Source organism: Pimephales promelas, chromosome 14 (assembly GCF_988280905.1).
Source record: "Pimephales promelas chromosome 14, fPimPro1.hap1.1, whole genome shotgun sequence".
NCBI lineage: Eukaryota > Metazoa > Chordata > Actinopteri > Cypriniformes > Leuciscidae > Pimephales > Pimephales promelas.
In genome coordinates this window covers 283,970-309,645 of record NC_142782.1, presented here as the reverse complement: position 1 = coordinate 309,645, position 25,676 = coordinate 283,970, and the positions used below count along the sequence as shown (strand labels likewise).

At 42.7% G+C, this 25,676-nt stretch overlaps 3 protein-coding genes across 5 annotated transcripts in view; 1 reads left to right on the top strand and 2 right to left on the bottom strand.

Moving 5' to 3' along the window:
* Positions 1-5,635, top strand: part of plxnd1 (plexin D1) — a 58,334-nt gene extending 52,699 nt beyond the window's left edge. Inside the window, exons 29-36 of the mRNA XM_039674575.2 lie at positions 255-318; positions 702-736; positions 1,145-1,249; positions 2,455-2,618; positions 3,228-3,375; positions 3,459-3,599; positions 4,131-4,205; positions 5,037-5,635. Of these exons, the coding sequence (XP_039530509.2) occupies positions 255-318; positions 702-736; positions 1,145-1,249; positions 2,455-2,618; positions 3,228-3,375; positions 3,459-3,599; positions 4,131-4,205; positions 5,037-5,153 (849 nt within the window). The 3' untranslated portion in view covers positions 5,154-5,635. The remainder of the gene's footprint in view (positions 1-254; positions 319-701; positions 737-1,144; positions 1,250-2,454; positions 2,619-3,227; positions 3,376-3,458; positions 3,600-4,130; positions 4,206-5,036) is intronic.
* On the bottom strand, positions 5,508-15,653 carry exorh (extra-ocular rhodopsin). Its single transcript, XM_039674586.2, has 5 exons — positions 14,856-15,653; positions 11,670-11,838; positions 11,323-11,488; positions 8,280-8,519; positions 5,508-6,281 (listed from the first exon to the last, which is right to left on the bottom strand). The coding sequence occupies exons 1-5, from the start codon at positions 15,214-15,216 to the stop codon at positions 6,156-6,158; spliced, it is 1,062 nt and encodes a 353-aa protein (XP_039530520.1). The 5' UTR covers positions 15,217-15,653; the 3' UTR covers positions 5,508-6,155.
* A 454-nt stretch (positions 15,654-16,107) lies between these two features.
* The window catches only part of ift122 (intraflagellar transport 122 homolog (Chlamydomonas)), a 43,846-nt gene continuing 34,277 nt past the window's right edge, over positions 16,108-25,676 (bottom strand). Inside the window, exons 17-29 of one of the 3 annotated variants that reach the window (XM_039674578.2) lie at positions 24,762-24,923; positions 24,465-24,631; positions 24,100-24,271; positions 23,262-23,364; positions 21,709-21,849; positions 21,528-21,625; positions 21,333-21,433; positions 20,905-21,070; positions 20,721-20,832; positions 20,281-20,406; positions 19,203-19,279; positions 16,562-16,723; positions 16,108-16,473 (exon numbers count right to left, since the gene is read on the bottom strand). In XM_039674578.2, coding sequence (XP_039530512.2) covers positions 16,384-16,473; positions 16,562-16,723; positions 19,203-19,279; positions 20,281-20,406; positions 20,721-20,832; positions 20,905-21,070; positions 21,333-21,433; positions 21,528-21,625; positions 21,709-21,849; positions 23,262-23,364; positions 24,100-24,271; positions 24,465-24,631; positions 24,762-24,923 — 1,677 coding nt within the window. In that variant the 3' untranslated portion in view covers positions 16,108-16,383. Of the gene's footprint in view, positions 16,474-16,561; positions 16,727-19,202; positions 19,280-20,280; positions 20,407-20,720; positions 20,833-20,904; positions 21,071-21,332; positions 21,434-21,527; positions 21,626-21,708; positions 21,850-23,261; positions 23,365-24,099; positions 24,272-24,464; positions 24,632-24,761; positions 24,924-25,676 lie in introns of those variants that run through there. The other 2 variants (XM_039674577.2, XM_039674579.2) reach the window with 2 other exon arrangements.

Below are 25,676 nucleotides of genomic sequence, written 5' to 3'. Positions count from 1 at the left end.
CGTGTTCATCATATGTGGTGTAATCTGATCACATGTTCATCATATGTGGTGTAATCTGATCATGTGTTCATCATATTTGCTGTAATCTGATCACGTGTTCATCATATTTGCTGTAATCTGATCATGTGTTCATCATATTTGCTGTAATCTGATCATGTGTTCATCATATTTGCTGTAATCTGATCATGTGTTCATCATATTCGCTGTAATCTGATCACGTGTTCATCATATTTGCTGTAATCTGTGTTTTGTAGATCCCAGATGGGGCGTCACTGGCCATGAGCATGAAAGACATGAGAGAGAACACACTGGGCAGAGGTACAGCAACACACACTCACACACACACACACACACACACACACACATACTCAAGAAACACGTTTGCAGAGACACACTGTTAGTGGACATCATGATGACGTCCACTTTAGAGGAATATGTAAATCTGTGCTGCTCTTTCCTCTCAGTGGAAGCATAAACACACCACAGAAATAAGCAAACGTCACACTAGAGCCACACCCACCTATTACATCATCACCACACCGACCAATGGGAGGAAAGAGGCGAATCTTTCCCAGAGAGTTCTCTTTGGCTGTTGCAAAATCGGGGCCTTAACATGTGCACACACACACACACACACACACACACACACACACACACACACACACACAGTTATGAACTCACGTGTTTCTGTTGATTCACAGCTAAAGATCTGGACACAGAGAAGTACGTTCATCTGGTGAGTGAGCTGGACGTCTCTATATCTCTTCTGTGTTATACTTCATCAGTCGTCTCGATTGCTTTAATGATTGTGTAACAGATGATATTCAGAAACACACACAGTTCTCGGACACGGTCAGAGCTCTCGTAAACACACTCAGCTGTCGCCAGACGAAGACTGTGTGTGTTTGACGGCAGGTTTAACTGTGCTGTGTGTGTGTGTGTGTGTGTTTGACGGATGGTTTAACTGTGCTGTGTGTGTGTGTGTGTGTGTTTGACGGATGGTTTAACTCTGCTGTGTGTGTGTGTGTGTGTTTGACGGATGGTTTAACTGTGTGTGTGTGTTTGACGGATGGTTTAACTGTGCTGTGTGTGTGTGTTTGACGGATGGTTTAACTGTGCTGTGTGTGTGTGTGTTTGACGGCAGGTTCTTCCACATGATGATCTGGGCGAGAACAGAAAGACTCACAGACACAGTCAGAGGAAGAAAGTGTTGCCGGAGATCTACCTCACACGCCTGCTCTCCACGAAGGTAGTGGATAAACTCACACACACACTCGGTTTCATCACGACTGTCCTCTTAAAGGATAATATCGCGGGAACAAAGGCTTGAAATCAGAAAAGCTTTGAGAGCCTCCTCTCCGTCCACACGGACCTTTCCAAGAACTGTAAATACACTCTTTATTGCAAAGTGTGCCGAGATAAACGAGCTTCAGAGGCGCCACAATATAACAGGACACTGATAATGAAGGAAAATGAAAATAACGGCTGGTAATTCAGCCTAGCTCCCCTTAGGGGGCGCTATTACACATCTACTGAACGAGTACTGAATCTCCTCATCAAAACACAGAAGAAGAAGAAGCAGAAACAAGCGATATCATGTGTAATCATATGTATATGTAAAATATAGCGATCATAAATATTAAACAGCATAGAAATCAAAACGGTCTAATGTTCCTGAATGAAATGTTGAACTATGAAGAGGAAACGCCTGAAGCTTTGGGGTGTCGATGAGCTCCATCTGTGTTTAATCATCGCTCTGATGAGGAAGACTTTCACTAAAGCGTCTCAGCTTTTTCTCCGAATGTTGCTTTTTTATTAAACTTACCCACATTCAAGGGCTGATAAAAAGAAGCAGGTTTATTCTAGCTTATGCGTTCGTTTTTTTTTTAAAGTAGAGGCTCTTTCTTTTCTCATGTTCAAATATTTATACAACAAAATATTTTGGGGGGCCATGAACTTATTTTTGGTTGAACTTTCAAAAAAACGCTGTTGGGGAAAGAGTTAAAGTCACTGTAAAACTGAAGTCGAGCTGGTGTTCTCTCCTCTATCCAGAGTGACACTGGAACATGAACACATGTGGGCGGGGCTGGTTGTGGATGGTTGTGGTTTGCTATTGGCTGAGCTCATGTGAGTGACAGGATTCTTTACACAATAATGATAATCCTTTATAATAATAAACACTGCAATATTCCATAAGAAACAGACAGAAGTGAGGGATGATGGTGTTGAAAGTCTACATGAAAATGTCCCGTTTTGTCCTTCAGGTGGACATCATGACCACCGATGTTTATGATGTCACAACCATGAGCTCATTAGCATACAGTATGTTTTAAAGGGACAGTAGCAGAGAGACGTGGACTGTAAAGCTCAGGTGAAACTCAATCCCATCAGAGAGCGCTGTACATGAAGACTAATATGTGTGTGTGTGTGTGTGTGTGTGTGTGTGTGTGTCAGGGAACACTGCAGAAGTTCCTGGATGATCTCTTCCAAGCCATCCTCAGCATTCCTCTGGAGAATCCACCGTTTGCCATCAAGTACTTCTTCGACTTTCTGGAGGAACAGGCGGACAAGCGCGGCATAACCGATCCGGACACGTTACACATCTGGAAGACTAACAGGTACTGTTATTTCACTCTCTCTCTCTGAAAAGATGGTTGATTCTAATTGGTCCGTTGATGGCCCGAGGTCAGTTATCCGTCAATAGCCGCACTGTATGATGAGGCTCATCCGGGTGTTTGGGGCCAGTGCTTCTTTCATTCGGGGTCCCTAAATGGTATAAGAAAACTCCCAATTATCACTTCGGGAGGTCTTCAGTGAAAATGAAACAATTTTTTAACCTTTGATGCCTGTAAACCATATGATATCATAATCGTATATATAATACAATAATGTTTTAAATGAATACAAATGTAATGATTTTATTGAACCTTTTTCTTTTCTAAAGGCTGAAATGTTTATAATTTAATAGAAAACCTTGTATCAAAACTTGTATTATTTGAATTGTAAAGTTATGTAAATTGTCATTTTATGGTGTTATGGTGTGACTATAGATCTCAATCTATCCTGCTCATATGGCATTAAAAGGGTCTTAACTAAATAAGTAAATGTAATACATAGTAATAAATAATGTACTGAAATAACACTGCTGACCATACTGAGTTTCATCTAAAGTTAAAGCAAACAACAATTAATCATGTGTGTGTGTGTGTGTGTGTGTGTGTGTTCAGTTTGCCTCTGCGCTTCTGGGTGAATATCCTGAAGAATCCTCAGTTTGTGTTCGACATCGATAAGACGGACCACATGGATGCGTGTCTGTCTGTCATCGCTCAGGCTTTCATCGACGCCTGCTCACTGTCTGACCTGCAGCTGGGCAAAGTGAGATCACACACACACACACACACACACACACACAGGAGGAAGTGTAACAGATCTCTGACCAGCTGCTGTGTGTATTTCAGGATTCCCCCACCAATAAGCTTCTGTATGCCAAAGAGATCCCGGAGTACAAGAAGAGAGTGCAGAACTACTACCAGCAGATCCAGGAGATGGCGCCGCTGAGCGAGCAGGAGATGAACGCGCACCTGGCCGAGGAGTCGCGGGTGAGTGAGTTCCCTTAGCCTCAGGACACACCCACTGTTACACCTCAGAGGGGGCGGAGCCTCAGAGACACACCCACTGTTACACCTCAGAGGGGGCGGAGCCTCAGAGACACACCCACTGTTACACCTCAGAGGGGGCGGAGCCTCAGAGACACACCCACTGTTACACCTGAGAGGGGGTGGAGCCTCAGAGACATGCACTGTCACATCTCAGAGGGGCGGAGCCTCAGAGATACACCCACTGTTACATCAGCACCTCACAACCAATGGGGGTTTGAAGGCGTTTACCAGTATTTTACCTTTGAAAGATCATTGACAAGTTGTTTCAAAACGTAATTTTGGCTTGAATTTGTTCTGAATGACGTCACACTAATTCATTCTTCGATTTCGCTTGCCGTAAGTCGTGATTTTAAGCACACAATGCAGTTGTTGCAATACGCCATACATGTCAGCTGCATTATACCCTTGAGGAATAGTTTAATAGCACCTGATGTTCACTGACAGAGAATGTCTGAATGCCTTTTGCCACAGAAATACAGGAATGAGTTCAACACCAACCTGGCCTTAACAGAAGTCTACAAGTACGCCAAGAAATATCGCAGTCAGGTGAGTCACTGTCCGGTGTGTGTGTGTGTGTGCAGATGAGCTCGTTTTTGCTCGTTTGACATGAATGGGATCACATGTGTGTGTGTGTTTCACTGCAGGAGGAGACAGCTTTATTCTCAGTCAGAGAACTGGCATTTATTTATTTCATTTTTTGCATATGCAGCTGAAAAGTTAAAACACACACTGCATGTGCTCATGTCAAGCTTAAAAACACCCGTTCACCGTTTACAGTGTGTGCTGGACTATGAGAAACAGAGACACACACACTTCTGCTGTTGTAGTTGTCGTGTCCAACACTATAGTTCAGGAGCTCCAGCGCTGCGGTTCTCCAGTGTCAGCTGTGCTCCGGCGTGTGTTTATTGATTTCAACTAAATCCTCAGTCACGGCTAACAACATGATGTTAACGTTCCCATTAAGAGATTAAAACACTATTTCTGCATGTTCTCTGAACCTTACGTGAGCGTTAATGGAACATTGTATTGTATCATTCTTCAAACATTATGGAACGTTACTTTTGACGAATGTTACTTTCTTACGAATGTTCTCTGAACGTTCCGAATCAAGTAGTTACATTAAAAACGTTAAATGAACATCCAACTGAAATGTTTCAGAAAAAGAAGTTCCCTGAATGATGTATAGTAGGGGTGTAACGATACTCTCATGTCACGAGACTGAACTTTACGATACTCGTGTGATCAAAGGTTATTTTTTTCAGTTTTACATTTTTTATATGTTTGCATTCTTTGACTGACTAGATTATACATTATATTCAACATTATCTAAATCAGTTGAATTAAAGCTCTATTCGTGTGTGTGTGTGTGTGTGTCAGGTGGCGAGCGCGCTGGACTCGAACCCCACCGCTCGACGCACTCAGCTCCAGCACCGCTTCGAGCAGGTCGTGGCTCTGATGGAGGACAACATCTACGAGTGCAGCAGCGAAGCCTGATCGACTGTGTGTGTGTGTGTGTGTGTGTGTGTGTGAGGATCCTCAGGTGAAGAGAAACAGACGCTTGCTCTCGCTCTATAGTATTCAAGCATTGACTTCAGTCGAGGAGGTTGTTTAATTGTGACGCACTGACCCCACACTCGGGGAGAGCCAATCATGCACTGGATTATTCAAGACCTTCTCCATAGCAATATTTATACCTGTGTGATGAGTTTATAGTGTGCCTCAATCAATGTGGAGAACGTTTCTGATGGGATGTTTGTTCAATGGCGTTTCTCTCTAATTCCACGATGCCTTGGACTACAAGTAATGATATGATTAACATATAATGAAAGTGTTGCATTTGTATTATTGTTCTTTTTTATATATATAAAGGGTTTTGATCATTCTTGGAAGAGTCCAAACCGATATGTGTGCGTTCTTCTGTGAAGCTTTTTGGAGAAAGAGGGAAATTTTATCAGTAAAGACTTTACTAAAACGTGTGTCATGGTCAGTTTTCTTCGTCATGTCTCCGAGGGCAAGTTTCACATGAGCTTTTATTTCATCTTTGCCTCTGTATTTTTAATCTGCAGGCAAATTCATATCCTCACACACTGACATATTCACATTTACATCTAAAAGTTCACAGAATGGTTTTGTTGGTGTTTCTCCTGAGGTCTTATGGCTCCAGCGCTCAGAATCACTTCGTCAACGGCAAACTTGGATTCAAAACATCAGCCTATAGTCACAATGTACAAATTCATAACTGATCATAGCTACATATTCATCTAACAGCTGGAGAATCAGCAAACGCTGGTGAAGCCGAAGCTAGTGGAACAGACATTGAAGGATTTCCCACATAAATGCACAGTTGCACACAGTTCAAACACAGCAGAGTTGGAGAGATCTGACTGGACAGAATAAGATGACGTAGCGATGGAAGTAGATGTGAGATTTGAGGAGCGCTGTTTGGCCTGTAGGAGTCTGCGTGCCGGACCGGTCCAGTTCGAGCCGCCGGGACGTTCAGGCGGGAGCCACTTGAGCCGACGAGACCACCGAGGACTGGGTCTTACTGGTCATCATACTGGTCTCCTCCTCCCCGAACGGGTTCTTCCCACAGCAGACCGTCGTGAGCATGCAGTTCCGGAACTGAACCCAAGCAGTTAACAGTTACTTGGGGGAAATGGGTACAACTAGTGCTTTCTATAGACACCAGGGGTGTCCAATGTCAACTGTGTCCACCTTGGACCCCCAATAATATCATTAAAGTTTCACGGGTACTATGTTTATTAAAATTGCTATGTAAAATGGAAAACTAACAACGCTACAAATTGCTACAATTACAGTCCTAGAGCCGGTGTTCTGTTGAATTTTGCTGCCTTGTCGAAAAATGCCACCATAGCGCGAATTGATCACAGAATGTCGATTGAAATACAATTATAATACAATTCTAAGTTATGAGTAGCTACTGTATACTGTAGACTACTGTTTTTATTTTGAAAACGGTGTGAAAAGTAAAAATTATCATAAAATATTCATCTTTGACTTGTCAAAGTACACCTTTCCTTATAGTAACTGAAACTTATTCCTTTTCAGATGGCTGACCGTACAAATATTCATATGGTAGTAAGCATTTTAAAGGGAAATTATACATTATAACAGGAAAATGTACCTTTTGTAAAAAAAAAAAAAAATGTAAAAAAAAAAGTCTGCACATGCGCATAACCGGTAAGTAGCAAAACTCGATGGGTAGCATGAATTGTCAGAACACCGGCAAATCTGGACTAGTACCCCAGTTGTAGTGTCTATGCCGAGTTCAGACTGCATGATTTTAGCCACGATTTTGTCTCGCCGACAGGTTTTGAGAAATCGCCGACAAATGCACAAAATCACAGGCAACTCGGCGCTCGTTCACGCGAGTGACAATCACGCAGTGTGAATGAGCAAAGACGCGAACTGAGAGAATCACCGACGAGTCGCCGACGCCCGTGAGATATTTGCCATGCTAAACATCTGGACCTATCGGCTTTTCAAAATCCTGCTGTGTGAAAAGTGTTTTGACTGAAAAATACATCAGCAGCCAGTGAGAGAGCAAGATACAGAGCAGCGGGGAGTTCGGGGAGGAGTTATAGATCACATGGCATTGTTTCGGAAAAAAAAGCTTCTTCACGGTCTATTTGGACACAATAAATGGAAGAAAAATTAGTAGAAACTTGGCAGGAGCACTCGTGTCTGTTTGACGTTTTACCAGCTGGACCACAACCGGGTCGAAAAAAAAAAGTCTCACGTGAGAACTCCGGTCTCGCACGTGTGGTGTCGCGTTGTTTCCTTTTCACATCTCGCGTGTGTTTGTTGTGAAAGGTAGTTTGCGCGCAGCGTGCTAAACAGAGTCTGTCGGCGATTTTTCCTATTGTAAAGTCATGCAGTGTGAAACCTTCTGTCACCGATCAATCGTCCAGTGTGAACACCGCAGTGACTGAATGCTGGACAAGATAGTCATGCAGAGTGAAAAGAACAGCGACCCGACTACTTTGAAAATCAGGCAGTCTGAACTCAAGGTCAGTTTTACTCTCACCACACTGAAACTGGCAATGGCCATTGTAGTGTAATTTTAAAGTGCCGTCTCGTATTCTCCTCATGGCATTTACGATGCAGAGGCTGTCTGAGCATTTGAGATGTTTGACCTCCTTCACAGTGCTTTAAGGCTGAGGTACTGATATACAGTCATATTACTGATGGAGTCAAAACACTGATTCATTCAGGGATGAGACAGCACTAGTGTGTGTTGCTCATACACACAATAATTAATTCTGCTGTGTGTTTAGAAGAGTTTGCATCACGTGTAAGGATTTGGCAGACGCTTGACCTTAAGACCCTCATGCCCCTCTGTTGCTGAATTATCGACCTTAAATGGTTAGTTCACCCAAAAATGAAAATTCTGTTGCCGAATTATTGATGGTAGACCAACAACAAAGTAACCGGCAAACATTGTGTCTAAAGTGTGTTATCATCAAGTAAAAAGCATATACGGTAGAGGACCGAAAGCAACAAAACTTTGATTTTGATGTAATTGGGCTCATGATCACTTTCTCAGCCCTGAATATAACATAATACACATATCCAAGTATTGAAGAGTCACAGTCTCACCTGTCTGTTGAGTAAGATGTAGATGACCGGGTTGTAGAGGGCTGCACTCTTGGCAAAGAAAGCTGGTATCGTCATGGCGACAGGACCAAATTCAGCCCCCTGGTTAGCAAAGATGTACCCGGCCACACTGGCATACGGCACCCAGCACACTAGGAACGCAATCACCATGACGACCACCATACGCGTCACTTCCCGCTCGGCCCGCTGGGTCGTCTCTGATTCCTGCTGTTGAGCAGCAGCCTGACAACAGAGCATAAGAACATGTCAAAACAATTAGATACTATATCAGATATGCATAGTTCTATATGCTGATTGCTACAATGCTATAGTCCCATAGCTATGATTATGGTGTGAAACACTGGCTCATCGCTGCATAGCAGCCATAGAGGTCAACTAACCCGAGTTTATATGTCAGCACTAGATCTTTTACATTTATTCATTTAGCTGACACTTTTATCCAAAGCGACTTACAATTCCTGTATATGTCAGAGGTCACACGCCTCTGGAGCAACTAGGGGTCAAGTGTCTTGCTCAGGGACACATTGGCGTCTCACAGTGGATTCGAACCCGGGTCTCTCACACCAAAGGCACGTGTCTTATACACTGCGCCATCACCACCCCATCTTGTGGTCTTTATCTAGAAATGGTCTAATAAAGGCATTCCAATACTGGACAGGTTATCAACTCCATGGATGTTAAACTGTTCTTAATGGAACCATCAATGCCAGTAAAGAGGCTTTATTTTGTGCAATTGCGTAAATGGTCATCAAAACTCTTGGGTTTTCCAACATTCTTTTTAAAAAAAAAAAATCTGTAGAAGAAAGAAAGTCCCACAGCTTTGGAATGACATGAGGGCGAGTAGATGATGATATTATTTTCATTTTTGGGGGAACCATTTTTACAAGTTGACCCATATCTGCTGAATGCAATGTCCAATCACCCATAGACATGACACACACAGACAACTGGACACTCTGAGGACACACAAGTTTCATAAAATCAGTATTTCATCAAATTAGTATTTAGAAACCCTAATACCTAATTCTCTAGGCTTATGAGATTTTACTTCGTTATTGAAGTTACCAGTGTGATTACTGAAATGTTTGTTTCATGTATTCTCTTATGTATCTGAGAGGTGACTGGCCCATGTCAGGAACAGTGCTTGCTCATTTAGCTCGGCTTGCAGAGATCAAATATGGACTCGTTTTGTTTGAGAAAGGTCTTCGACGCGAAAAAAACTTCAGGGTCCCGGGGACAACCGTGGACTATGGAGATGTGCTACTGCCTATCTGTCCATGAGTTTATCCATTTCTTAGACAATCAGAATCATTCAACACCTGAAGCAATGACTAGCTTAGAGCCGGTGAAGGGTATAACTGCTGATCTTTAGTCGAGTGTTGAAGCTGAACTTCTGCTGATGAAACCGCAAACTATCTCTCGTAAAACTTTTCTTTTTTCTATCATAATTCTGACTCTTGTCTTAAATTGACTCCACTTGTAACTCTTAGTTTTAAATAATCCTATCTACTTCTTGGGTCCTTAACTGTAAATCCGTTTACATAGGGGATTTACAGTTATCCTTCAAAAACATGGCCGTCTCTCAATCAAATTTCAGCAACTAATGAGATCAAATCTGAATGGCCTACCATTACAAAAAATGGAAATATCCATACACTGTGTGAAAATGAAAATGTGTACCAAAATTAGGGGTGTGCAAAAAAATCGATTCACATTTGAATCGCGATTCAATCTTTACCGATTCAGAATCGATTCATAGAATTCCAAAAATCGATTCATAGGCTATATTTTTTAATGGCGTGCAGGGGCGGAGTGGCAATCGGGTAAGTCGGGACTTTTACCGGTGGTCCGGTAGTGTTTCTATGGTTTCGAGGCTGCGAGGGCCGGTCTGATATAGTTATTGCAAGTTCTTGCCGCCCGCTGGTCAAACTGTGCAGCCACTCTGCTCAACCCGTAAATAAATGCATCGATCCGCAGATCTTATGTTTGAGTTCTGTAGATCTTTTGCCAAGCGTGTCAGAGATTACGGGTTCTAAACCGCACTCGTATAGTTTTTTCTCTCTCTCATCAAAACCGAATATGTTCATCATGTTTGTGTGCATTTTATTTTGTGATTTCACCGGAGTCTCCACAACGGCGATAGATTGAAGCGCGCGTCCGAGAGAAGACTGCGCGAGCCAAAGAGAACACTGTATCCATGACACTGATCGCAGCGGACACGAGCGCTCAGCTTGATTTCAAAAACAACAGGTCTCTTATTTAATAGCGACCTAAATGAATGCTCTGCTAGTTAACTGGAGATACCCGCAAATTACGCGCCTATAAACGACTTCACTGGATCTAAACAAATCAATCTAACCATAGATGTTACCAGTCGCGGTGGCTTTTTTAAATCTATTTAAAATATTTTCGCAAGGGTTCTATGAAATTAGTATATATTTTTAGGAAGTTCAATGTGCCCAGTCGAGTTCACATTTCAACAGTCAACCTGGTAGCTGAAGTAGGCCTACTCCTTAAACCACATTTAGCATAATTGTTTGTTTGATCTGACTACAGCACTTTAAAGCTAAATGTAAAAGCTTTTTATTTAAGTTTTATTTTAAACTTGAATTAAATGTATTTAAAAGCTGGCCAAAACTTGGCACTTCGCACTTTTTAGTTGCAAAAGTTTTTATTTTTGTATGAAGACATATAAAGTAATATCAAACTTTTCTTTTAAATTATGTCTCCTGCAATCAATCACATAGGAAAAAGTAAACTACATTTATGTAGACCTGCGAATCATTTTTTGAATCAAGAATCGTTTTTGAATCGAAAATCGATTTTGAATCGAATCTTGAGACAAAAAATCGGTATCGAATCGAATCGTGACATTTTCTGAATCGTGCACCCCTAACCAAAATTTGTGAAAATTGGCCACAAGGTGGTTCTATAAGGAGCAAATGAAGTCTGACTTTCCAGCTCTGGTGTGTGTCTGTGTGTGTGTGTGTGTGTGTGTCTCTGTCTCTGTCTCTGTCTGTCTTACCGCGCGGACAGTGCAGAGCAGACGACTGTAGCAGAAGAAGATGATCAGCAGTGGGATGAAGAAATGCAGGATGAACATGTAGATGACAAACGAGGTGTTGTTGATTTCCGGTTTGGGAGTGTAGTAATCTACTCCACAAGAGCACTGCATCCCCTCGGGAATATACCTGCACACACACACCAATGTATGTCTTTTGTTATTATAGTCTAACCCGCCAAATATCTCTGCGTTCATCACACCGGTATGTTTAATAGGCTTGAATGCACTTTCAGATTATACTGTCGTGGGAAATTCAGTTAAAAATCAGTTACTAAACCTGCATATTCTGGTGAAGCGTAATTGATTACCTGGACCAGCCCAGTAGGGGCGGCACGGCGCAGGTGAGGGCCATGACCCAGGTGAAGCCCACTCCCATGATGGCGTGCTTCTCACCAAAACGAAATGTGCTCATCGGTTTACACACGACAATGTAGCGCTCGATAGCCAAGACCACCAGAGACCACAGCGCAATCTCACCTGAGAAATGAAGAGAAGCATCTAAATATAGTCAGTTCATTTCAATTTGTAGAGGGCTTTACAGAACTTAATGCTGTTAATGTTTGTAATGCCTATTAGTCCAGATTTTAGCAGTTGGATAAGCAATAGGATACTTGAGATTTGCGATATATTACTGTACATATAATAGTTGTGTAATTCCCTTTTACAGTGATATTGAGGATTATGAAACCAGTGTAGTTCTGGTTTCAGTTTACTATGTTTTGGTGCCGTTATACTATGAACTGATGTGCATCACTGTCATAACTAAAATGACACAAATCATGATTTAAGATTTTAGTCAATTTGTTTGAACTGAAGCACTTAAGTTACTTAACAGTGACGTAATACTTTATTTTTACTCCCCTTGTGTGCAAGACAAAGGGCAACTGCGGCAAGGACAACCCGATCTCAGGAGAATTCGTACAAATTTTACGAGGTGGCTAATTCGTAACAATTTGTACGATCTCACTCGTGCGATTTAGTACAGTACTTTGATTCAGGGCAAGCATGCTGTGGTCCAGACAGACAACACAGCAACAGTGGCATATATAAATTGCCAGGGTGGCATCCAATTCCATTGCATGTCACACTCACAAAGTCAGAGAGGAAGAAGAACAAGTCAAAATGGTTGCGCCCTACTGGCCCAACCAGACTTGATTTTCAGGGCTCATGCTTTGGACTTTGGCCCCTCCCTGGTGGATTCCCTGAGGAATAACCTTCTTTCTCAGGGGCATGGCACATGGGCATCTGGAACCTGCGGCCATACCTCTGGAACCTCTCCACGTCTGGCCCATGGACGGGACGAGGAGGAGGAATTCAGAGGACTATCACCAGCGGACATTAACTTAGGCCAGAGCCTCTCTACTAGGAGGCTCTATACCTTGAAGATGTGCCTCTTTACTACATGGTGTGCTTCCCAAAGTGAAGACCCATAGAGTTGTAAAGTCGGCTCCCTGCTTTCCTTTCTTCAAGGTAGGTCCATAGGAAAGCATTGTTAGGTTACTGAGAGGTGCACTGAGGCTAAACCCTCTTAGACCTCAACCTATCCCCTCTTGGGATCTCTCTCTGGTCCTTCAGGCCCTGCAGAGAGATATGTTTGACCCTGTACAGTCCATCAAGCTTAGGGCCCTCACTATGAAAACTGATTGCACTGATCCTAACCCTGATTGCACACACCTCCATCCAGAGGGTGGGGGGACCTAAAAGCCTTCTTCATTTGTGAATTGAGCCTGGAATTTAGGCCAGCTTACTCTCACCTTACTCTCCTGGCTTGGATATCCATGGACTACTCCTTTCAGGGACCAAGTGGTGAACTTGCAAGCAATCCCTCCTAATGAGGGAGACCTAGCCCTGTCTTTGCTAGACCCTGACACAGAGGTTCAGATGAGTGGAGCAACTCTTTGTCTGCTTTTAAGATCAGGAGAAGGGGAAACATGTCTTCAAACTAAGAATGACCCATTGTGGATGCTGTTCTCCGGGCTTATAAGGCCCTGCAAATACTGAGAATGAGGACTCACTCTAGGGATATTGCAGCTACATCGGATCTATCAAACAGTGCTTCATTAGCAGACACATGTAGAGCACTTATAATCTGGCTAGTCCTGTAGTGGTGCCCTAACTGTGACCCCATACAATGTATTCTTCCACTTTTCAGTTGTCTGTAAACCCAATGTCTTCCCGTGGATGGAGATAGCTCTGTCATCAGTCGCTGTGAACCCGCTAGTCTCTCCCTCCTTAAAGTGGAGCCCACCATAGAAACTCTTTCCTATGTAGTACTCCCTCTGGTGAGTCCATATTATGTATTGTTCACATGCAAAATGTGGTCTCCGTAGTGTTCCCAACGTTAACAACCAGGTTTCCTCATCAAAAAATAAAACTTTTATTTAGGAAAATCAGAAGAGTCCTATGGCTTGAGTGACCTCCCTAGAAGAGGTGAGAAGGTCCTCTTGGTTGGAAGGCCTGAGGTCCTTACCCTGGCCATTGGTCGGTTGCAAGTTAGTGCACTTGCGCAGTTGCCCAGTTGGCACATGGAGGCTTGCTCGCAATTGCACTAGAATGCCTTGTGACACACTTCATGTTGTGGCATTTAGTGGGGACTCCTAATGTCGGTATTTCGAAAGTTACCGACATAAAGGGAATATCTTGGTTATTGACGCAACTCTCACTCCCTGATGGAGGGAACGTTGTGTCTCTCCTGTCAAAACCTGAACCACATCTGAGGCGTTTGAGATTCTGTGTCAGTTCCTCAGAACAAACCTTAAGTATGTGTGCAGCCGAAATGCCTTATGTACCCATATGTCTGGGGGCGTGGCCTGGCATGCAAATTTCACACACCAATTACATTGGCTTTTTTAGAATACATCACAAGTGTTTGGGGCTCTCAAGGGGAACGAGGGTTACAACAGAAACAGAGGCGTAGATTACACAGGCCAAATATAATGTCAATTATTACATGGAAATTTATTGAACCGCAAGATCAGATCCAACCATATATGAGAACAGACCCAAACTGACCCCAAAATGTGATATGAAGTCTGAGTCATTATATGCCTGAATGAAAAGCAATATTTCACAGCACTTATGTGTAAATCTGTGATCAGCTCATATTTCCTTCCCAAAATCAGAATAAAAAAAGAAGCTTATCTTTAAACTTTTTTTTTTTGCATTGTAACATTGTCCCCCCAAAAATTACACTCTATTAATAACTATAAATGATGCATAATTACATGCAACTAATCCTAACCCAAATCCTGAGTAAATAAGGTTAATTATTATTACTCAGTACTTAATGTATAATTACACTGTAACAAGTCACCTTAAAATAAAGAGACCTTGACCACTGATATTGTACATCACAGTCTTTACATGGGACTTCCAAGAATACCATGTTTTTTTTTAACATGTTCCTATAATGCATTCTGATCCTCATTTGTTCTCTAATGAACATCTGGAGCACTGGTTGGTTTGGTGTTCCCGCGGCGAGTGAGTGCACTTACCGCCCAGCGTGGCGAAGAAGCCCTCGATGTAGCAGCCCGTGACCCCCAGGACGAAGTATCCGTGCAGGGCCGTGTAGAGCGTGACGGTGAAGCCGCCCACCACCATGAACAGGTCGGCCACGGCCAGGTTGAGCAGGATGAAGTTGAGGGGCGTGCGGAGCTTCTTGTGCTGCACCGTGACGTAGAGCGTGAGGAAGTTTACGGGGAATGAAGTGGCGATGAGGAAGAGCATATAAGCGGCCAGAAGCGAGTACTTCCACGGCTCCGCCAGGTAATACTGCGGCTCCTCAAACGGGCTGCGGACCAAACCGGTCCTGTTGGACATCGGCACGTAGAAGTTCGGACCTTCTGTTCCATTCATATTCGGTTCACTGGTTAAGGATCAAGACAGAGAAAGTAGACAGACGAAGCTGGAAAGCAAATGAAGTCCCTGAGAGCGAGCGAGAGATCTGCTGCCCGGGACTCAAGCGGCCCTCTTATATGAACCCCATGTGCCCAGATTAAAGAGATTACAGAGGCCATGCAATTTGGAGGAATTGAGTTACAGGCAGATTGGGGTCAGAGAGGCTTGATAATCCATGGAGGTAAACCGACTGTAAACACGGTAACACTTTCATTTTCCACCTCGTAACTTCAAAGAAATACCAATGTGTCTCTAAACGCCCACAAACACCCACTAGTGCGCTCAAGGCCGGTTCAAGGAGGTTTCGCTTCGAAACCCAATTGCAAGTTTGCTGGTGTTTGTTGGGAGTTCCATGAATTAGTCTTGATCGAGTCCAGCCACACACACTTCAGCTATTACACTTGAACTTTGGCTCTCTATTTCCGTTCAGCATTATTTAAGTAATATTATTTGTTTATTAACCATCTTTTGTAATGATGATGTCTGTCATTTTAATAAACAGGAACATTTCAGAGCAAGACAAATCTCACAAAACATCATGTTTGTGCTCTTGGTTTTCCCACCAAAAATGTTGTCAATTCCTAAAGGATGAGGACATAAAAATGGAAATGAATAGAGACTTACAAGGTGGACAATCACTTGAGGACAGAAAAAAGAAATGATAAATTGGTTCTGGAAATATTTCCAACAATAATCTTTCAAAAATAGTCATCTCCAATCAGAAGTAGTGAAATATGTAAGCTCCTATAATTGACTTAATTGTCAAAACTAGAATGACTTCCATATTTTAAAAGACAATATATATAAAACACGTCAGCTCAACTGATAGGAAAACATGACAAGCATACATTTAGAGCAAAAATATGAAATCTTTATTTAAAAGGACAGTGAAATGGAGTGTGTTTGTGTAAGTGTGATAAGGAGCATGTATGGACACACACTGTAATCTACTTTGGCCGGTTGATCCCGGTAATCCTATCAGAGCTGCGCTGAGCTGGCATTTACTGACGGATTGGAGCAGCGGATCCTGATCAGACCGAGCTCGCGCACATTCAGCACATGCGGATGAGCAAGCTGGGCTCATCGATGGGTTTAGGGCAGTACGCACTCACACACACACACACACTAGGTGCTGGGCTCATCGATGGGTCTGCGGCAGTACGGGCAGCAGTTGTGCTGAAGAACCAACAGCTCGTAGTCCTCACTGTGAAACATCTTTGGAAAAGACAATGCAATCAAACATCACAGAGAGGGAACAGGCCGAACACATGAAGCCTGTGTGTGTGTGTGTGTGTGTGTGTACCTGAAAGCAGGACGGACACATGGTGATGCTGACGTCGGGCAGCAGGGATCGGTAGTACTGCCAGCTGAGAGGTTTGGGCCAGCGCTTGATCAGAACATCTCGCCTGGACATGGACCTCAACACCGGCCGACTCACGACCACCGGCACAAACTCCCGCCCACCCTGCTGTCAATCACAGCACACAAGACGAGTCAGGTCACCTTCACTTATATAGCACTTATACAACATCACCCACAGCCTAGCCGACAGGAATGCTCTCTCCGAGTTATGAACAAATGTTCTTCCAGTAACGCTAATAGAAAGTTCATTCAGAGTTATCTGGTCTTTGATAATGTCTGAAAACGTTATTTACAATTTGTTCCCCTTCCAGCCAGCAAGAATTCTGCTTGCCACAGATTGGTCATGTGCCCATGTGGAGCACAGATTAGTGCTGTCACTTTAAGAAAGTACTCCTAATGTCAGTCGACACCTGTCCTCAGAATCTGTGTCTCCAGCATGAGCTGTGACGCCTCCGGGACAGTAGACCTGCACACGGCCGGGTGGCTGACAAGACCATCGGCAAGAAGCTTGGGGAGAAGAAGACTTTGTCATTTGTATCAATTGCCCTCAGTCTGGAGCTAAATAAAGATGATCATGGGAATGAGATAAAGATGATCATGAGAATGAAATAAATATGATCATGAGAATGAGATGAAGATGATCATGAGAATGAAATAAATATGATCATGGGAATGAGATAAAGATGATCATGGGAATGAGATAAAGATGATCATGTGAATGAGATAAAGATGATCATGGGAATGAGATAAAAATGATCATGGGAATGAGATAAAGATGATCATGAGAATGAGATAAAGATGATCATGTGACTGAGATAAAGATGATCAAAGATGATCATGAGAATGAGATGATTATGAGAATGAGATACAGATGATCATGGGAATGAGATAAATATGATCATGGGAATGAGATAAAGATGATCATGAGAATGAGATAAAGATGATCATGTGACTGAGATAAAGATGATCATGTGACTGAGATAAAGATGATCAAAGATGATCATGAGAATGATATGATTATGAGAATGAGATAAAGATGATCATGAGAATGAAATAAAGATGATCATGAGAATGGAATAAAGATGATCATGTGACTGAGATAAAGATGATCAAAGATGATCATGAGAATGAGATGATTATGAGAATGAGATAAAGATGATCATGAGAATGAAATAAAGATGATCATGAGAATGAGATAAAGATGATCATGTGAATGAGATAAAGATGATCATGAGAATGAGATGATTATGAGAATGAGATAAAGATGATCATGAGAATGAGATAAAGATGATCATGTGAATGAGATAAAGATGATCATGAGAATGAGATGATTATGAGAATGAGATAAAGATGATCATGAGAATGAAATAAAGATGATCATGTGAATGAGATAAAGATGATCATGTGAATGAAATAAAGATGATCATGAGAATGAGATGATTATGAGAATGAAATAAAGATGATCATGGGAATGAGATAAAGATGATCATGGGAATGAGATAAAGATGATCATGGGAATGAGATAAAGATGATCACGAGAATGAGATGATTATGAGAATGAAATAAAGATGATCATGAGAATGAGATGATTATGAGAATGAAATAAATATGATCATGGGAATGAGATAAAGATGATCATGGGAATGAGATAAAGATGATCATGGGAATGAGATAAAGATTATCATGAGAAAGGTGAGGGATCAGCCCAGAACCACACGGGAGGAGCTTGTTAATGATCTCAAGTCAGTCGGACCACAGTCACCAAGCAGACCTTTCACCCTGATCACGTAATGTGTGTCGCATCACAGCGAGAGCAAGAGCAGCATTAGTGGTTAAAAGTATTTAAATGTTTATTTTGTTGTAAATGTGGGCTGGTTAGTTTAGATCAGACTCTTATTCCTCGGCTGGATCACGTCAAGACTTTGAAGCTGCACTGAAACTCACATCTGACCTTCGACCCGTTGGACCCCATTGAAGACACTATATGGAGAAACATCCTGGAGTGTGTTCCTCAAAAACCTTCATTTCCACTGAAGGAGGAAAGGCATGAACATCTTGGATGATGTGGAGGAGAGTAAACTATCAGGACATTATAATCCTGAAGTGACTAATCCTTTAACATTCACATAACCATTTTTAAAACTGGATGTTTTGAATGTTCAGAAAACATTCATAAATAACGTTTTCATAATTTAATGGGAATGTGAACAAAACGTTTTTAGAACATAATGGTTATCTGGGAAGCGTTTATTGATTTGGCAGACACTTTTATTCCGGGTTCAAGCCTCGTCTGATGGACTGCTGCACTCGTAACACACGAGGAGAACAAACGTGGCTTTGGCATCATTTCAATGCAACATGAAACGGTTTCTACAATGTCATGTGACTGTGTTTGAGGAATCGTCTGAGTGATGAGAACATGGCTATGATATGATAAATTTTTTTAGGTTTCCACATGGTAAGATGGATATTACAAGTTATTATGATGAAAGATAACCAAAGTGATGTGTCTTCTTACAAATGAAGGAATAACAGGAATGTGTATTTATGAAAAATCATGTTTTTTCATCTGTCAGTCTCACCTCAAAGCTGAGTTTGGCTGTAAAGGGGTCATCCTCTGGGTCTTCAGTCCCATCATCCAGCTTCAGACACTGGGATTCTGACACACACACACACACACACACACACACACAGAAGTACACTAGACAGTGAGTTTACATTATATTCCATCTCTAATGAGCTGCCAGATTACAGGTGTTGTCAATCAGAACTCAGGCGATAGGGAGCAGACAGAGATGGAGAGCAAAACAGGAATGTCACAACAATAAAATAACACATTTTTAATGTAAAAGACAATCACTAGTCTTTATCCACTTGCCAATCAAGCCAAAAGAAATCAGTGGGCAGTTCATTACACAAGAAACCAATGACCTTCATCAGAACTTGGTTTTGCAAGGACTACAATCGGATATCTCACTTATTAAAACAATATATATATTTTCTTTCAAATAAAAAAGGTAAATAGATAAATAAAAATAAAGTAATAAAACAAAATGGTACAAAAAATTGCAGCAAAAGCAATAACTGTGGTAACTTTAACCATTGAAAGGACACTGACGAAGATATTGCTTTCCTTATTCAAACTTATTTCCCCCATGAATATATGATTGACCTGAAGAATGAAAGCTGTATCATATACTTTAATATGAGGAATATTACGCTCATAGCCATTCAAGATGGCTCTATATCTATATCAGACGGGCTGCAGCATGAAAAGATAGTTTTATCAATAAAATTAAACACTAATTTCACATATATTGTCTTTCAATAATTTTCATAAATATATAGGCCTAGCTGTTTTCCTGGACTTAAATTTAAAAAAGTCAAAGCAGCTTGTAGGAACCCCGCACGAGTCTCTAGTCTCCCTGAAGCGGTTCTTTAGCTCGTTCTCCTGCGTATGGACGAATATATGCATATATACTGTGACGGAACGGCTGCCTCTCCCTTGTAATTAGTGCCAGCCCGACCCTTAACTCTCCACCATTTGCCAGGTTCCCGACTGGAGTGTGTGTGATTGAGGCAAACCTAATCCACCGGAAACATAATCCGTTTGCTCCTGCCGCCACAATATATATGTGCATGAGGTGAAAGAGACGTTACCTCCGCTGCTCATCTCCTGCCAGCCGCCGCTTCTCTCCACGCGAGGCACTTCCAGGTCGATCAGAGACACGGCCTCCTCATCCGAGATGTCCTCCTCCAGATAAAACTCCACCAGCGGAAGAACCTCTGAACGCACACACACCACAGAGATACGTGAAACCAATGCCAAGATCCTGCTATCCTCCAGAGGCCGATCAAACAACACATGTTCTGACGATGATCTCATCCATGTTTGACCAACAATGTGGAAAGGTTTGCCAAAACACAATTCACAAATCTAATCAGTGTGGCAAACTTCCTTAGGCTTTACCAGACGGTGGACTGAGAGCCAGAAGAAACAAGAGAACAGCAAACCAACAGACAGAGCCTAATGTTCTACTGTTCATGCATTCCTAGTTGAACCACACCGGTTCTGAATGACAGGAATATGAGCCGCTCACCATAAGAGGAGGCAGAGAATATGAACGGCTGTCGGCAGTTGATGCAGGAGTTGCCCTGGTTATTCAGCAACGGGTTGTTGGTGGAGCAGCGGAAACACATCGGGATCAAATCCTGCAGCACACACAAGCTTTAGCAACAGGCAGTCCTCCTGTAAACAGCTGTGACACACACACACACACTCACCTCGCTGTCCCGGTAGGGTTTGGAGCGCACGGTTAGGCAGCTCAGCTCCATGCTCTCCTGATAGCGCGACGGGATCTTCAGGCCCTGCAGCTTCTCGAAGGCGTGACGCGCTACTTTATACGCTCCCAGAACTTTACTCTGCTTGGCCAGAGCATACAGCGTATCTCTGAACCTCACGTCAAGGACACAAGCTATTACGCGGCAACATCTACGATGTACATCACTGAACAGTAGAGATCTCGCTCGGTGTGTGACCAGAGCCGATGAGTCGAGGCGAACTGTAGTTCACATTTAAAACATTTAAACTTTTCCTCCACACTGGTCACAACACATCCAGAATCCAAAGCATCTCGGATCTTTTCAACACACTGAACTCTCCTAAAATACACAGCAGACACTTAATACAGTGTGTGTGTGTGTGTGGATACACTTTGGAGATGCCCATGGGAACGTCTCTGGTCAGGTTGTGGAAGAGAAAGCGAGAGATGTTGAAGAGGATCTCGGGCATGTTGGAACTGAAGGGCTCCGACTGAAACATGAACAGCACATCTTACATCCATCAGAACACTGAATCCTGAAACATCGTTAACACACACTGCAAACAGCGAGTCCCTCACTCCTACCATGTATCGGTGGACCGAGTGGTAGACGTGATACAGCTCCGCCAAGTGCTGGAAACTGTGGAACTTCTTCAGCATCTCCTCCTTCTTCTCTGAGTCCTCTAGAAGAGAGCACATGTGTGTGTGTGTGTTCACACTCATCCCACTGAACACACAGGTGTCTCACTGTAAAGCTCACACACACCTCTGGCGATGTCCAGGCACTGCATGGACAGCATCCAATAGTAGTACGAGGCATCGCTGAACCGGCTCTCCACCACTGCATTATGGGTAAGCTGCTCCAGCACACGCACGGCCTCCGCCTGCCGGCCTGCCCTGTGGAAGGCTGGGTTTGGGTTGGGTTGGGTTAGGTTAGGGTTGGGTTGAGTTGGGTTAGGTTGGGTTGGGATAGGTTTGGGTTGGGTTGGTTTGGGTTAGGTTTGGGTTGGGTTAGGGTTGGGTTAGGTTTGGGTTGGGTTAGGTTTGGGTTGGGATAGGTTTGGGTTGGGATAGGTTTGGGTTGGGTTGGGTTGGGTTGGGTTGGGTTTGGGTTTGGGTTTGGGTTCGGTTAGGGTTGGGTTGAGTTGGGTTAGGTTGGGTTGGGATAGGTTTGGGTTGGGTTGGTTTGGGTTGGGATAGGTTTGGGTTAGGTTAGGTTTGGGTTGGTTTGGGTTAGGTTTGGGTTGGGATAGGTTTGGGTTGGGTTGGTTTGGGATAGGTTTGAGTTAGGTTAAGGTTGGGTTGGGTTAGGTTTAGGGCCATCCAGCACAGGCAGGAACACAGGACAGGATTCGAGAGGGACAGATCAGACTGAAGTGTGTGAATACACATGTTTCCAGGTCCAGTATATGAACCAACACTGATTTTTTTATTATAATACACAGACCTACAATGAGAGTAATATTAGCTTTGTCTGAAGAACTACACTACCCACAATCCTTCAGTCACACCCACTGATCAGTAAAGATGTGTTGTCATGGAAATGGAAAACATTGTGAATGACAAAACAAAGTTATATTGTGCTATTTCATGTATATATAGATACGTATCTCAATTTTTTTCTAGTGATGTACATTGGTTTTACCCTTACACTTTATAATTAAAAAATTAATTTTAAAGCTGTTAAAATGAACAAGCAAACATATGTGGCTGTTTTTTATATTTAACACGACGATTTTTACAACAAATGCAATTACTATCAAATTTAATGACACAATCTCCACTGATCCTGGCTGCCTCCATCATCCAGTGAATTACTGGGAGATTTTTGTTGAAAACAAAGCAAGATTGGTTTTGTGACAAAAATAAAGCGTGTTGCAGGCTTAGTGAAGCGAAGTGTAATTATCACGTGTAATTATCACATTGTGTAAAGAGCTGCAGAGCAGAGCATGTGAAAGTTCATCTGCCAACTGTAATTAGCAGAATAACTGACATGCCAGAGTGTCCGACGTGAATGATGTGTGTGTGTGTGTTCATGTTTATATTACATTGTGTGTCCCCACAAGTATAGTAAAACATGAAAATCACCTACATTGTGGGGTTCAGCTAGCGGTCCCCATGAGGAAAACAGCGTATAAATCAGACTAAGTAATGTTTTTTTGAAAATGTAAAAAGGCAGACTGTTTCTTCCTGTGAGGGGCAGGTTTAGTTTAGGGACAGGGGCAGGGGATCCAATATACAGTTTGTACAGTATAAAAACCATTACGCCTATGGAGAGATGTGTGCACCTGTGTGTGTGTGTGTGTGTGTGTGACTGACCTCTCTGCGCCTCCTCGAAGCGGTCGTGTTCAGCCAGCCACTGGGCATACGGCACATACACCTCGTCTCTGAACTGAGTGTGTTTCTCCAACAGAGAGAACGCCTGAGAACAAGCAGACACACACATCACACACTCTTCGTCAGTGTTCAGCCCCAGGCAAGGCGGCGTCTCACTGACCACGGTCAGGGTCTCTGATGGACATGTGAGCTGCACACCAGCTCTTCTGAAGATTATTAGTTACTGCAGTAAGTGGAATAATAGTGGGAGCTGATTTAGAGGCATTATTTCATGAGGCCACTGATTATTATCTGAGCTTTATGGATGGAAATCAGCTGGATTAAAGAATTGTGATTTTGAAATCCATTCTATTCCATGGGTAAAACATTAATCAATAGGTCCCACTTTATATTAAGTGGCTTTAAGTACTATGTACTTATTTTGTTCAGGTTGTATTGTAAAACACTTTTGTTGCTATTGAGGAGTGATATGGGTAGGGTTAGGGTTAGGTGTGGTTGTATAGGTCGGTTTAAGGGTGGGTTAAGGTGTAAGGGAAGGGTCAACTGTGTAATTACAAATGTAATTACATTTATTAATTACAGCTGTAATTACATGCAGGTATTTTCAAAATATAAGTACAATGTAAAAGCATGTATGTAAGTCCATTGTATCAAATTATTAATTTCAATGTAAGTACATAGTACTTAAAGCCACTTAATATAAAGTGGGACCCAATAATATAACTTATAACAATAATATGTTGGTTAGCTTTATGTTTTCATACTCATATTTTGTTAAATCAATTGTTTCAGATTTTCTATTAATCACACACACACACACCTCATCCCAGTGTCTCGTGTCCACATGCAGCTGCACCAGTGCCTTCAGATCACCCATTTTATTATAGATCTCAGCGGCGTAACCGTGGTGATCGAACTTCTTGAAGAACGCCGCACATCGGGACAGCGCCTCGCGCTCGGCTTTATCCAGCTTACGGGCCACATCCATCAGCCTACACACACACACACACACACAAGAGGGTTTACGTTTGTCTGTATAAAACAAGAGTCTGTTTACACATACTGTATCTGTGCTGTAAATCATCATGGGCTGAATTATTCATTCATAATTTCATTATGGAAATAAAGGCAGCTGTAATCGGTGTAGCGGCTGCAGGTGTGTGTGTGTGTGTGTGTGTGCCTCACATGTCCATCCAGCCGTGTTCCCCGATGATCTCGATGGCCTTCATGTGTTCTCCTGCTGTCAGGTACATGTCTGCCGCTGCTCGAGGCTCTCGGCTGTTCTTTGCCCAGTCCGCCTGCTTCTTCATCAGCTGTTTACTGTCCTTGGGATCCGCTGAGCCGAGGAAGTCCTTCACACACACACACACACACACACACAGTGAGTACTTCATATCAAGTGCTTGATAATTGAATGTAAGTGCACAGCAGTTAAACAGACTGTTTTATAAGTTACGCTGACAGAGAGTCTGTGACACACACCTTGGCGTACTCAAACATGCGCAGGTCGGTGTACATGCTGAGCGCTCGGCTGTCCTGCCCGCACCTCCGGTAGAGTCGTGCGGCCTCGTGGAACTTGCCCTGATATGCATAAACATCTGCGAGGAAGAGCTGGTGATCACTCTCACCCCTCCTCTTCCTCTCCTGCACACGCACACACACACACACACACACACACACACAAAGATGAACATCTGCGAGGAAGAGCTGGTGATCACTCTCACCCCTCCTCTTCCTCTCCTGCACACACACACACACACACACAAACTCAATAGCTCATTGTTTCCATTCATAACTCCAGACTTCAAAAGCATTTCTGAACAACACAAACTTTCTTTCCCAGAACACAAGCCGTCCTAATGACACACACACACACACACACACACTAACGTTTACGCATTTTAAAGGAACAGTTGATGGTTTTCATGAACATTCTTGGATCAGCCGTTCCTAACTTGACTGGGTTTCTTTCATCCAACACTGTAATGTACTAGCAGACATTGGCTTCCTGCTCTGGAACGCGTGAGCTGAGTATCGGCCAATCACAGGCTCTGCTCCGTATGAGTCTCTATTCTCTTGTGCTGGCCCTCTGGAGGCCGGCAGAAAACACAGAGCCAAATAAATGCAATTCACCAATTTAATGCAATTAAACTGCAGGTACACATGCAGGACTGAAGTTTATGTATTTATTTATTTATTTTTAGTTCTTTATATTTATAGGCAAGTCATTAAGAACAAGTTCTTGTTTACAATGGTTTAAAACAGAAATAGTTGAATATTGACAATTAAAATGATTTTTAAAACGAAAAGATACCTTAACTGTTAAATTAAAACCGCCAGTTGGTGGCAGCAAGTCTCTGTTAATGAGTGAGTCATTGAGATTCAACCGGAAGCTTC